The following is a 13371-nucleotide window of genomic DNA, read 5'->3' on the forward strand; positions in this document are numbered from 1 at the left end:
TCCAATTCCATGGAGGTGATGGAACAAGGTAGAGTCTTGCATGACCTTTGGAAAGGCTCACCTCAGCCTGACTCCCTACTCTGCTACCCCTCCACCCTTGCTGGGGTGGGGGTGAAGCATCATTCCCAGTACCCATGGGGCAGCCCAACTGTCCTGCACCTTCCAGGAGGGAACTCACAGGAGTGAAGTGCTGGGGGCCGCAGCGCTCTCCCTGAAAGCGACACTCCACCAGCATGTCCTCGATCTGGTGGCCCAGGCGGTGAAAGAAGCTCTGCATGGTGCGCTCGGAGCGGCGGGGTGGCAAGAAGCGCGAGTAGTTGGCCAGACGTGTCAGCCAGGCACGCTGGTCCTCCCCCAGCACGGCCAGCATCTCGGGCACCAGCGAGTGGTTCTCCCAGGCCAGCCCCAGCCACTCTCCCACCGAGTAAAGGTCGGGCTTGGTAAGGTGCAGGAAGCGTGCCCGGTTGGGGTTGCAGAAGGTGACAGCTGGGAAGCGGAGCTGGGGTGCCCAGGCGAGGCGTGCACGGGTGTGCACGGGGCGCGAGAGCAGGTGGTGCAGGCGGTCGGCGGTGCCGGTGGCCAGCAGCCCGGCAGAGGCCAGGAACGCCAGGCTCCAGAGCAGGCGGCGCAGGCGGGACTGTGGCCGGGTACACATGTAGTGCAGCCCGGGGATCCTGGTGGCTCGCAGGATGCCGACAACAAGCTGGGGCGCGCTGCTGTCCTGGGGTCGTGTCAGAACTTCCCTGTCCTGGCAGCAGGCAAGGGGCAGCGGCATGGCTGCATTCAGGGTGGCTCCTCTGGAAGGTGGGCTGCAGGCTGCCCCTGAAGCTGCCCAGGGTCCCTGGTCCCCTCCAGGGATCTCTCCCTCCTGGGAGGCTTTTGCTCTGCACCTTCCTGGAGACAAACAAGGCAGGCGCCTTTCTGAGCTGTTTCGGTGATGGGTGAGGGGAGGGAGAGGAGGGGGTTGCTGCAAACACGCCTTCCCCCAACCTGCATTCGGGAATGGAAAATTCCTTCTTGAGCTGGGTTGGGACAGGGGTGTGTGTTGTCTTACACCAGGCAAGCTGAACTGGCAGCCCCCAGTGTCCCAGCATGGTGGGCATCTGTGTCTGGATAGCGATGACCTGTCTCAGGCACACTATGTGAACCCTGTGCCTAGGAATGTTGCACCTCAGCTCTTCCTCCTTGTCCCTTGTCATGCAGTTCACTGCAGTCACCACAAAACATTGCCTGGACCTCAGGGTCCCCAGTTGTGTCTGCTCTGCAGCTGGAGACTCTGCCCCACAGAGGCAGGACAGTGACAGCACCGGGAGGCCATCACTTACTGTCAGTGCTGCTTGGGACCTTGTCTACCTTGTACTTTGGTATCCGTGTCCCTGGAGCTGGGGACCTCAGTGCATCTGGGTGGGGTGGGGTAGGAGAAGCAAGACTGTGGGTCAGGAGGAGTGGAACCATGGGGTGGGAGGCTGCATGACAACCCACCTGCGCCTGGCGGGTGCTTTGAAGTGACGGTGAGGCTGTGATCAGAGCGCAGCAGTGGCGGGGGGGTGGTGTCTGTACCCGGCTGTCAGTGTGGCTGGCAGCGCCCCGACAGCCTGTCAGGTGCCTTCAAAGCTCAGCACTGTACTCTTCTCAGCCTCTCATCTCCCACTGCTGCTGCTTCCAGGCACCCACCTTCAGCACTCACCCAGCGTGGGCTGGCATGGGGAGGGGAGTATCCCTCATCCTCCACAGCTCCAGGACAAGTCAGGGTTACTGGGCCCAGTGAAGAACAGCATCCTCGAGCTCCGTCGCATCAGGGCAGGAAAAAGCCAATGGTGGCAGGAGGGATTGGAACAAAGGGAACTCCTGATGAACTCAGCAGTGACTCCCCAGCACCATCCCTGACGCAGGCCTTGATGCCTGAGCAACACATAACTATAGCCACCATGGGGACACGGCCAAGATCCCATCTGGCAGCTTGGTTACAGCTGCAGGAGGACTTCAGGCAGGTCAGAAGCAGGAGAGGCCCCGAGGGGGGCGTGCGGAGGCAGCGGGCAGCACCCAAGGGTGGCAGGGCCGCGCCCGCCATCCCTCACAGGCCGTGCCCGCGGCGCCGGGCGGCGCGTGCTTGGCGGGCGCTGCCCGGCAGGGGGCAGCAGCGCCCCGCGCTCGGCGGCCCCGCGCCCCCGCCGCCCCCGGGCCCGGCCCGGCCCCAGCCCCAGGGCAGCCCCCGAGCCGGGCCGGGCGGCCGCTGAGCTCTCCGGCTCCTGCCGTACACCCGCCGACGAGTCCAGCGCTGGCACCATCCCCGCCGCGGACCCTCCGCTCCCTGCATCCTCGGGACCCTGTGGGTCACCCCAATCGTGCCCGCCCTGAGCGGTACCCTCCAGCCGCTGTATCCCCGCAGCACCGCCAGGACACGGCTCAGCCCCTCTCTGTGCGGCGGCTGGAGCCGGCTCGGCTCTTCTCTGAGATTTATCGCGGCTGTGAGCGCCGCCGGCTGCCAGCTTGATACCATCAGCCCCGGCACACCAGGGCAGCTTCTATATTAGTTTTCTTTAAACGGAGGATAAGCTCCCCAGGCTGGAGAAAATGTCATTTCTGTGAACGCTTCCATCTCGTGTCAGTTCAGTCATCTCCGGGCGGCATGGCAATCACCCTGGAGGGGGGTGAGGGATGGGGATGGGATGCAGAGGCTGGGGCACGTGAGGACAGATCTTAGGGAAAGGGATGAGTGTTGGGCAGGATTGCAGGGGAAGGTCCAGCTGTGGTGGTGGCTGTGTTCCAGGCAAGTGGGCATGGCTGTGGGGGAGCGTGGGGAGCAGGGGTGCCCATAGTGTCCAGCTGAGTTACTCGCTTATCGACTACTGGGGTGCCGAAGCCAGCTGTGAAATCACACTGGCGAGAGCACAGCACAGTCCTGAAGGGCTTTGCCTTTCCAGCATGACAAATCCAATTAGATAACAGGGAGTGAATGAGGAGGAGGAGGAGGAGGAAGAAGAGCAGAGGAGAACCTGCCTGCACCAGGAACAGGATTTTCTCCCCGCAGCTGACCCAAAAAAATACCTTACAGAACTGAAGCACACATGTCTAGCCAAGGATAGCAACTGAGATATGGACCCTTGGGCACCTGGCTCTGCCTGCTGGGTATACCCATGCATATTGCAGTCGTAGGGGCAGAGAGGCAGCATTCCCGTGTTATGTGCCAGTCTCCTTGCTCAACCAGTGCATGCCGGCATCCCCACGCCATGCTCACATGCAGGGGAGACCCCATTAGGGAAGTAATTTCTTAACATGATTCCTCATTTTCCTCTCTCTCTCATGGTGACACGCTGACCTTGACAGAAATAGCTGCCAGCACCTCAGCAGGCAGATCCCAGTCAGATATTGCTGGGGACCCCGGCATCTTCTTCCCCAGCCCACACAGTTCTGGGGCCCCACAAGTGCCCTCCATGCTCCCAAGACTTGCCTCCCAGCCCCCCTGCTGTGAGGAGCCTTTTGGGAGCAAGATCCTGACCCCCAGCATCCTCATCCTGGCTCACACCAGCCCACCCGTGAGCACTGGGGGCATGAGGACCAACATCAGGCATTCCCAGTCCCCCGTCCCCAGTGCTGCAGCCCATTGTGCCAGCCTTGGGCTGATCCCAGCTCATGCAGGTATTTCCACGGCTTACACGGCTCCCCACGGTATTTAGCCTCTGGAAGACGACGTTAAACATTGCAGGCAGTGACAAATCCTGATTGCTCTGAGGAGACAAGAGGCCACACTAAGCTTCCAGCCAAATGTTTTCATGCAAGGGGAATGAGCTGCAACGTGTGTGGTGCCAGTGGGTCGTGCTGCTGTGTGCCTGGGCCACCCAGCCCTGTTCCCACATCCCCACCAGGACAGCCAGCTCTGCTCCCATGTACCTCCTCGGGCATCCAGCCCTGCTCCCACATTCCCACTGGGACATACAGCTGACGGGCAGACTCTGGGCATGGGCACACAACACAGGAGCAACCACCCCAGCATAGAAGCACCCCTGAGAACAGTCATCATTGGGGCATAATGGGGATGGGGACAGGAACGGGAGGACACCGGAGTGCTGCCCACCTGGACTTGGTGGTGATGCCAGCCCAGGGGTAGCTTTGTCCAGGTACCTGAGCCCAGAGAGCAAATTTGCATGGGCAAGGCTGTTGCATAAAGGAAAGCAGCCTCCAAAACTGGAAATGCTGTTTCCTGAGTAAGTGCAGGCAGCTGGAGCACAGGGATGTTCCTGGACAGGAAACATGGCACACGAGCCGGGGCCAAACTGGGATGACACTGGTAGAGCTGGGGCAATGGCACACCCACGCACCCTGCCTCCTGTTCTGCTCCACACTGTGGCCATCTCAGCTCTGCTGGAACCCCTCACCATGCCAGAGGCCCCCCCCCGAGGCAGTCCCCCATCCCCAACAGCCCGCTCCCCCCGCACAGCACAGTCAGCCCCGCCTGGGTGCCCCGGGAGGGAAGCCGCAGCGCTGACGCCAGCATTACAACTGCCCGGGATATGAGATCCGCTTGGATTCAGCAATTTCAACTCATTTCAAGCCCGATTCTGCAGCAATTTTCTGAGCCAGTGGGATGTTTTTGCCACTGCAAACGTCCCTTCTCATGCATGGTCGCACCATTTCCTTTCTCCGCTCCCAGGAGGATTTGGGGAACGGTGCCAGTTTGGCTCGACCCCAGCTCTGGCAGTAGCACAACCATCTCCCACACTAGCAGCCCCTCAGTGAAGCCCCCTGCCCCACATGGAGCTGCTGGGATGCCTCCTGCAGGGCACAGCCCTGCATATGGGGTCTGGGGCTGCTGCCTCCATGGGGCACCAGAATCTGCATCCTCAGCACAAACAGAGCAGGGCACCTTAGGCACAGCACACACAAGTGATGGTTTAGGCTTCTTGTTTCCCCCATCCTGTGAAGGACTAAGCCCTGGAATATCTCCTGTGGCTCCCTGATCTACCTCCAAAGGAAGAGAGAAAACAGTGTGGGGCAAGGGGGCCAGAGGCTGCTGCAGGCATATCCCAGCAAGGCCAGGACTCCTCCTGCCACTGCAGCTGTGCCTCTCTCTGTGCTACAGGGCAGCCCTTGCCAGCTGAGTCCCTTTGGCTAGGCCTGAGCCAGCAGTGGAGATGTGGGCGTGTGGGGCTGGCAGAGCCCCTTTCATGCCAAGCAGGCTCGCTGCTGGAATACCAATTGCTCAGCTGTGCTGCAGGCTGTGCTGCTGGCCGGCCAGAGCAGGGGAGACACCCGAGCTCCGGCACTGGGCAGGGCAAGCTTGTCACAACCAGGCTGCTGCATCAGGGACAGCGTGTAACCCATGTCTCCAGGAACAGGTAGGATCTAGACCAGGGCTTCCTGCTCCTGGTGGCTCAGGAGCATAGGGATACAATGCAAGGCAGAGGGATACACCGTGCATATGGGCAAGGACGGACATTGGCACCACCCAGCTTTCAGGATCAGCATCTGTGACAGCGTGCCCAAACTCATGTGCCAAAGACCTTTCCCTGCAAACCATTGCATCTGGAGTTTGGCCCTGACCAAGCCAGAAGCTGGAGTGAGCTGTGCTGTTCATGCCACATGGAGCCAGGGTGGCTGTGACACAGAGGGGAGTAGCTGGGGACCCCAGCTCTTGACTTCACTGCACAGGCATGGCAGCACACTGCACACATATGACAGCCTGTGGTAGCAGAGAACGTGCCATCACGTAGTTGTGCTTTCTACTCCTGCTGCTCCTGGGGGGAATTTGTCCCAGAATTTCACTCATTTCCAACCTAAATTTATTCATGGCCAGTTTTTACCATTTGTTCTCATGCCAGCATTGTCCCTTAGCCTAAATAGCTCTCTTTCCTCCTTTGTGTTTACTCCCTTGATGTATTTATAAACAGCAATCCTATCCCCTCGCAGTCTCCAGCCTGCCAGCCTTCACGTGCCAATCGCTTCTGGTTTCCTCTCCCAATTCAGCCTCTGCCTGCCTGCACAGCCCAGCTGCCCAGCACAGCATCAGCTCCAGCTCCTCAGCCCTGGCTGCCCAGGGCTCGCACACAGCTCTCCCCTCATTCCACAGCAGCCACAGGGCACCATCCCAAGCCGTTCAGGACCACTGCCCCAGCCGGGGCTAACCTGCTCCCTGCAGATCTCCTGGCAGCTTGTGCTTTCAATACAGTTTGTTTTCATTTCCGAGAATCCACCAAAAGCAACACCTGGGCAGGTGAAGGAGCCAGCACCAAGGGAATTGCAGAAGATGAAGTGCCAGTGGCAAAGGCATGCTGCAGTGCAGGGCAGGGATATGAGGGGGAGGGTGGGCAGGATAAGTGAAATGGGGGGGCAGGGGCTGGGGAAGTCCACTTCATCCTGTTGGCAGCCGGAAAACCCCTCTGAGTTGCTGAGCATGCTGCCCACCTACCGTGGTCTCTCCTTTAGTACGAGTGGGGTGCTGGAGCTGCAGAAGGTTTCTGCCCCATGTTTCTGCCTCCTGCTTCAGGAGGTGTTCAGGGTCCCCACAGGAAAGACTGCACCAAAGCTGCACCCCCAAAAATGCCAGAATGAGTTTGTCAAGCTGCTAACACACTCCCTAGCTTGGGTTTGGGCTGTGCTGAGCAGCAATCCTGCCACCACTCTGTGCACCTTCCGGCGCTCTCCAGCCGGCTTCCCACTCTCAGACACCCCCGCGACAGGCAGGCTGCTCCCGGGCAAACAGCACAGCACGCTAGGGATAAGCACTGGGATGGGCTGCAGCTCAGCCTCGCTGCTACAAACCCAGCAAAACACTCACATACATGGACAGCAATAATGATGGGTTTGGGTAGCAGGCTCCCCTTGGCAGTTGGAGGAGATCCAGCACCATGCACGGTACTGTGCAGATACAGCTGGCCCGTGCCACTTGTCCTCAGGACCAGAGAAGGATCCCCAGCCCTGTGGTTTTGCAGAGATGCAGCAGTGAGCCCACATATCTTGCAGGCTGGAGAAAGCAGGGAACATCAAGGATACCCAAAAGAGGGATATACAATATCCTCGGGGCTCCTTTGTGGAGCTCAGGCAGCCTCTGTTCGACTGTTGTCACCTCACAGGAATCTCAGTACATCAGTGCCTCTGCATGGTGCTGGTTGGACGCTGGTGGCTTTTTGGGTGCTGGGCGCTGCAGATCCTGGGCACCTCCGGCCCTGTCTTGCTCTTCTTTGCATGCGGGGCCCTGCGGGGATGTGGCCCCGCAGCCCTCCTTGGCTCCACGGGCAGCGCATCCCCCCGGGACCGCTTCTCTTTGAAAGCAGCCGTACAGGGAGCTCTGCCGCCCGTCCCCAAAGGGTTAACAGGCAATTTCCTTTGCTGACAGCTCGGAGACCGTTCTCTATCGACTGCGGGAGAATAAGAGGGGAGAAGCAGCGAGATAAAAAGGCAGCAGAGCTGGCACCGCCTGCTTAATCCCAGCGTTTAATCTGCTGGGGCAGCGAAGGCAGCCTTATCTCGCCGTCCTTCTGCTGCTCCATCTCATTACTGCTCCCACGGCTGCCGGGAGATGGGGGAGCTGAGCCGAGGAGCGGGGCCCGGGGCAGGGATGCCGCCTGCCGCCCCGCTCAGCAGCCCCCGCTCCTGGCACCATCACACCCCTCGCTGCCCGGCCGGAGCGGGGGGAGCACACGCGGGGATGGGCACACAGGCTGCACCCACGAATCATGCTGGCTCGCGCCAGGCGCTGTCACACGGCCTCGGGGACACACTGCCCGTGTCGCACACTCAGTCACACGTTTTCTGATCACTGAGCTCTGGTGGTCCAGCTAGTATGATGCCCAAGCTCCCATGGGCTTATGAAGGATGTGGGGCTCCATGGGACAGTGCGTGTAGAGCACCGTAGGGTCAGGTCAGCAGCCAGGGCAATGCCATCTTCTTCTGCATGTGCCCTTCCCTCCATCCTCGCCTATCCAGGTATCCCCCTGCCAAGTCCCAGACCAGGCCTGCTCTTCCCACCAGGCACACCATGGCCATTGTCCCTGGGATACACCGGCCTGGACCTGGCAGCTCCCACAGCCTCAGGGCAGGATTAGGAGTGAGGGGAGAGGGTCCCTCCAGCCGTGGCATTTATCTGTAAATCCACAGCACTGACACGGTGAAGATGAAGCCTCTGCTCTTGTGGGGTTGTCACCAGGGTTATCCTCCTGCCTACGGATGGGTTTGCACTGATAGGATTTATTGTCACTCTGGCTGAGGTGCCAGCACCTCACTGCCTGCTGCTCTTGCAGGGCTGTGCTGCCTGCCAGGGGGTGTTGTGAGGGGGATGGACAGCACCGCAATGAGCAGTTGTCAGTAGAGGGGATCCCCAGACAAAAGGACAGCCAGACATGACCCTCTGGTCCCCGCTGCCGGGGCTGATGGGTTCTCTGCCCACCCGTTGCAAGGTGCTTCACACACTCTCTGACCATTTCAGCAGGATGTGGGGGGATACTGGTCCCTGAGCTGGACCGTGCAGAGCAGAGCACACATCTGTGCTGCCACAGATTTGCTGACAGTGCTGGCATTGCAGCTCCTGTCACAGCTCGGCAGCTTCGCGGCGCTCCTGCATAGTGTGGGGTGACCAGGACTCGCGGGGCTGCTGGGGCAGCCGTGTGTGGAGCCACCACAGGCAATATGGCCTGGTGGGGAGCAGGGGACAGACTGCATCCTGCAGCCTGAACTCAGCACCATGCAGAAGCTGGCAGAGTGGCTATGGGAACCCGGGCTTTGTGCACCCTCGTGCTCCAGGGTGACATGGGACGAGCAAGAATACCCTCAAAAGGGGAACTTGGCTCCAAAACGCTCTGCCATGCCATGATCCCTCACCCGCTCCCTGCTGCCTGCCCCCAGGCCACGCTCCCCACCACTGATTTCCCTGGGGCCAGCAGAGATTGCCCTGAGCCACCTGGTGGAATCAGGCAGGGGCTGAACCAGGCTATACGCAGCAGGAGGGGTAGCCACCTGCCAGCATCCTCCCCATCTCTGAAGGCACCACATAAGCCCCACACAGCTCTCCCACCACCCTGCCCCATCCAAACTCCCACCTCTTCCCTTTCTCCTCCCCTCCAGCTGCTGACCCCCAGCACTGCTGTGGGGTCCACTCTCTCTGACAATACGAATTTGACTCCAATGTGTCAGAACTGAAGGAAACAACATGCAAGCAAACAGCCTGAATGAGCCCTGGATGCACCCTCCTCCCCAGGGCCAGGGATGCACCCCCTCCTGGGGGCCAGTCGGTCAGCTGGGATGATGGTGTAACCCGACAGCACACAGGGAGTCCTAGTGAAGTGGGGTGATCACAGCTCAGTGGGAAAGGGCTCCTTAATAGCTGAGCCCTTTTAGCAGAGATTAGGGAGCTGCATGGCTTTGATCTTTGATTGCCAATTTGCATCTTGAAGGCGCTGGGACCTCATCCAGCCTCAGCGCAACCCTTTGTGGTTATCTCGTGGCTAATGGATTTGTTCTTAATGCCGGAGCGTGCAGGCTAAAGGCTGATTAAACCCTCTCCGCGGCGCTAAATCAATGGAACAAACATGATAGGGGTTGGCTTTCCCCAGCCTGGGTGCTCCCGGGCAGAGGGGCTGATCAAGAGAGCCCCCCACACCCTGCACTGACAGGGGCTCCCTCCTTGGGGCTGCCAGGAAGGGAAGAGGTGCGGGTACTGGCAGGCAGGGACAGCCCTGCAGCCCATATCCTTCTGTCCCTGTTATCCCCATTATCTGCTCTCCGTGTAGGTGATGGGCTGGGTGTCAGCCAAGACATCTGCGTGTTTGGGCCACATTGCCCATGTGCTGGTCCTTGGCACCTGCAGGAACTCCTCAGTTGTCCTCTTCAGCTCCTCCCAGCTCCCAAGGCTTGCTGTGGGAGCAGGGACATGTCCTGGGAGGAATGGGGTAAGGCAACCAGCACCTGCAGCCCCCTTCTCCCCTCTTTGTACCCCTTTGCCCCCACACAAAGGGGAGCAGCACTGGCAGCTCCCACCTCCTCTCTTCAGACCATTTCCCCTTGCCCCTGCTTGGATCCAGTGCCTCATTCCCAGGACTGTATGCTGCTCCCAGCATTCCACACATCACATGTTGTGAGCAGGTATATCTGTACACACTTTCCATAATGCCTGAGGTGTCCATTTCATAGCCAGCTTTGGAAAAATACAATTCCCATTGTGTCTGCAGGCAGCACAAACAGAGGGGTCAAAATATACCCTACTCACTCATGCCCCAGGAACAGCTGGTCCTTCATCCTAATCGCTGCCTGGGCTGTGGGCCTGGGGATGGGAGCTGAGCACATGAGACAGGCAGGACTAATGTTCTGGGGACTAGGAGCTGTGGGGAAGAGGAGTGAAGATGAGGGTTGTGTGGCTGCAAGCTGGGAAGAGACTGCCTGAGAGCATTTAGCAACTTTTGCTTTTTGCAGGGCTTGTGGCATGGCCTGGCTCCTGCAGGTGACAGGAGCCCTGATCAGGGACCGTACTCCAGAGTCCTGCTCCTGTGCTGGAGGATGATACATAACCTGCAACACAGGTAAGCTCAGAACAGCACCCTGCTGGGAACCAGACTGTGGGGAAAAGGTGTTGGAAGCGGCCCCATGGGCCCCAGACTGTGCCCATGCCAGGCTCAATCCCGGTGAGCAGCTGCCTCAGAGGCAGCTGAGCTGCTGCACAGCATGGAGCTGGTGGGATCACACACTGAGATTCTCATCGGCAAACCTCACTATTGAAACATCTCCTCTTTGCCAATATTTGACAAGCACAGGAGATAAAGTGGCTACAAGTCATCAATGCCGGCATTTCAGTCCACTAGGGCTGGCAGTGCAGGGGCAGCCGGGCAGTCAGGCAGCTTCCAGGGCTGGGAGGTCCTGCCAGCTCAGCCTCCCAAGCCCCCTGCAGCAGTGCAAGGACAGCCAGGATCGCTCCATGCTGGTGCACGGCACCTCTGGAGCCTGGGATGGATGCTGCTGCCATGAGCACCACTGCCTCTGCCACCCTGCCCTGAGCATCAACACAGCCTCCCCTCCTGCCAGAAGCCCCACCTCTGCACCATGACAGCCATCTCCACCAGGTCAGTATCTCCCTGAAAGTCTCTCTGCAGCACCAATCCCCTGGCTCCAGCACTGGGCCATCCACTCCATGTCAACCCAGTGACCCCAGGATCACTGCCCTGCCCTGCCTGCACCACACATCCCTTTCTCCCCCTTGCTCCTGGCTGCCTGTGCAGGCTCTGGAGTGATCCATAAGAGGATGAGGCAGGACACGATGCTGAGATACAGCTCCTGGAGGAGAAGCCCAGAGTATTATCAGCACAGGGAGTTAATTAAGGTCATGTCAGGCGATAAGGAAACAGGATGTCAGAGCAGCAGCAGCAGCACAGGGGGGTCAGAGCCTGAAAAACTTCTTCTGAAAAGCAGCTCCACTGAGATGTGATCAGCCAGGTGCTTGGGGACAGAGCAGCTGTCATGGCCACACAGGCAGGGCTCCATGTATGGCACTGTACATGCTGTACCACGTCCAGTACAGGATAGAATGGGATGGGGTGATGGGATGGGGTGGGGTGGGATGGGATGGATGGGATGGGATGGGATGGGATGGGATGGGTTGGGATGGGATGGGATGGGATGGAATGAGATGGATATGGGGATGGGGATGGGGATGGGCAGGAGGCCTGGTGATACACCATTTCCTGGGCCAAGAGAGCCTGCTGAACAGTCCTGGTTATTTCCTCCTGTCCTCATGAAGAAGCAATGCACCTTGATGTGACCAGTGTCATGCCAGCAGGGCAGGAATTACTGTGCACCCCTGCCCATAATTAGCACATGTAATTGCAGACACTCTCTAATTAGCAGGACCTCAGAGCTGGGTATGGCAGACTGCTTGACAGCGCTTGCATTGCTCCTGCCTCAGACTGTTCACCCTCCTGCTCAGTGGTGACTTCACCCCTGAGCCAGGCAATGCCATGGGGCTGGGAGAGCCAGGCTGACCTGGCATGGCACACCACAGTCACAACAGGGTGGTGGGAGCAGGCTGTGGACAGGGGGACAGGCATAGGGGACACACTGCCAGTGCAAATCCATCTTTCCTGCACAAATTGCGGCACGACCTGTTGCCCTGCCTTGCCGGGCAAGAGCTGAGCTGATGGGACATAATTAATACTTTCATCAATCTCTGCTGGATTTGCATAGTGCCCTCAGTCCTGTGCTGCTCGGAAGGTGGGCTGCTCCCAGCCTTTCCCAGGGGCAGCAGCACCAGATGCTGGGCTGGCCCTGCCTCCTCTGCAGGAGTCACAGCCCCAGCATGGCCCTTGACTTGCCCCCACATGCACCCTAGCTCTCCTTGCCCCACTGCAGTGGGGACACCTGCAGGTCCCTTCCCTGCCCTGCTCCAGCCACTGGAGCATTGAAGACAGATGGAGATGCTTCTCTCTGCTGTGGTCTCTCCCTCACTCCTTGCGCCATGAAGAAATTGTGGAGACGGCAGCTTGGGAGTGAAGGACACAGCAAGATTTGGAGGGCAAAGGGATAAGGCTGACTTGCAAACACCCCCAGACAGCTGGGAGGCATGGCAGTGCCCACCTCTGCATGCCCAGATGGAGTTTAAGGTCCATGAGAGAAAGGCAGCATCCACAGATGGTGCCTCTTTCCTGGAACACACAGTTCCCTCCTGCCCCCGTCCTGCTCCCATGCCCAGGTGAATTCCCCCATCCCATTAGTAAAGGGGTCTGGGAGGAAAAAAAGCCAGGGGAGAAAAGAACCTGGGCTGATGGCAGGAACACCAGGATGCAGGCAGGGACCACAGTCCTTACCTTGCTGCCCTGTAGGTGTACATTCAGGTGGTAGAGGGACAGGGCAGTACAGGGTGTCATTGACCCCAGAGATGACAGTCTGGTGGCATGTTGTCATGCAGCCGAGCGCAGTGCTTCTCCATGGCTGCTGACACCACTGACAGCTGCTCCCAGCCCCATGACACCGCAGGGACCGCCACACTCCAGGCACAGCCGGACTATCGATGGATACAGGAGGAGACAAGGGCACATCTCCAGCCCCTGGCCCTGCTCACAAGCTCTCTGTAGCCACTGCCACCGATGTGTTTCACCCCTGCCTGACCAGAGGACCCACAGCATCTGCAGCACCTGCATCACCTGTAGTACCTGCAGCACTTGCTATCCAGCCCACCCTGGACACAGGGGATGTGGCCACTGATTGTGACTGTGACCAGAGTGGGGGGGCCGCTACCTGATTGCAGCTGCCCAGATGAGTGCATCCAGCTCAATCAGAGCTGCACAGCCCTCCTGCATGCCGGGCACCGGGAATTAAACTGCTAATGAGCTGCTGGCTGGAGGGCCGGCAGTTAGTGATTAATCAGAAGCTCTATTCTGACAAGGCTGTGCCTCC

General features: G+C 59.3%; 1 protein-coding gene across 5 annotated transcripts in view; it reads right to left on the minus strand.

Moving 5' to 3' along the window:
* Positions 1-13371, minus strand: part of ASIC4 (acid sensing ion channel subunit family member 4) — a 62531-nt gene that overhangs the window by 5209 nt on the left and 43951 nt on the right. For 3 of the 5 annotated variants that reach the window (XM_053982807.1, XM_053982806.1, XM_053982804.1), the window contains exon 1: positions 179-1064. The exons of the other annotated variants lie outside the window; for them this stretch is intronic. In XM_053982807.1, coding sequence (XP_053838782.1) covers positions 179-775 — 597 coding nt within the window. In that variant the 5' untranslated portion in view covers positions 776-1064. Of the gene's footprint in view, positions 1-178; positions 1065-13371 lie in introns of those variants that run through there. 5 annotated transcript variants of the gene reach the window in all.

This window comes from Vidua macroura, chromosome 7, assembly GCF_024509145.1.
Source record: "Vidua macroura isolate BioBank_ID:100142 chromosome 7, ASM2450914v1, whole genome shotgun sequence".
NCBI classification, from domain to species: domain Eukaryota; kingdom Metazoa; phylum Chordata; class Aves; order Passeriformes; family Viduidae; genus Vidua; species Vidua macroura.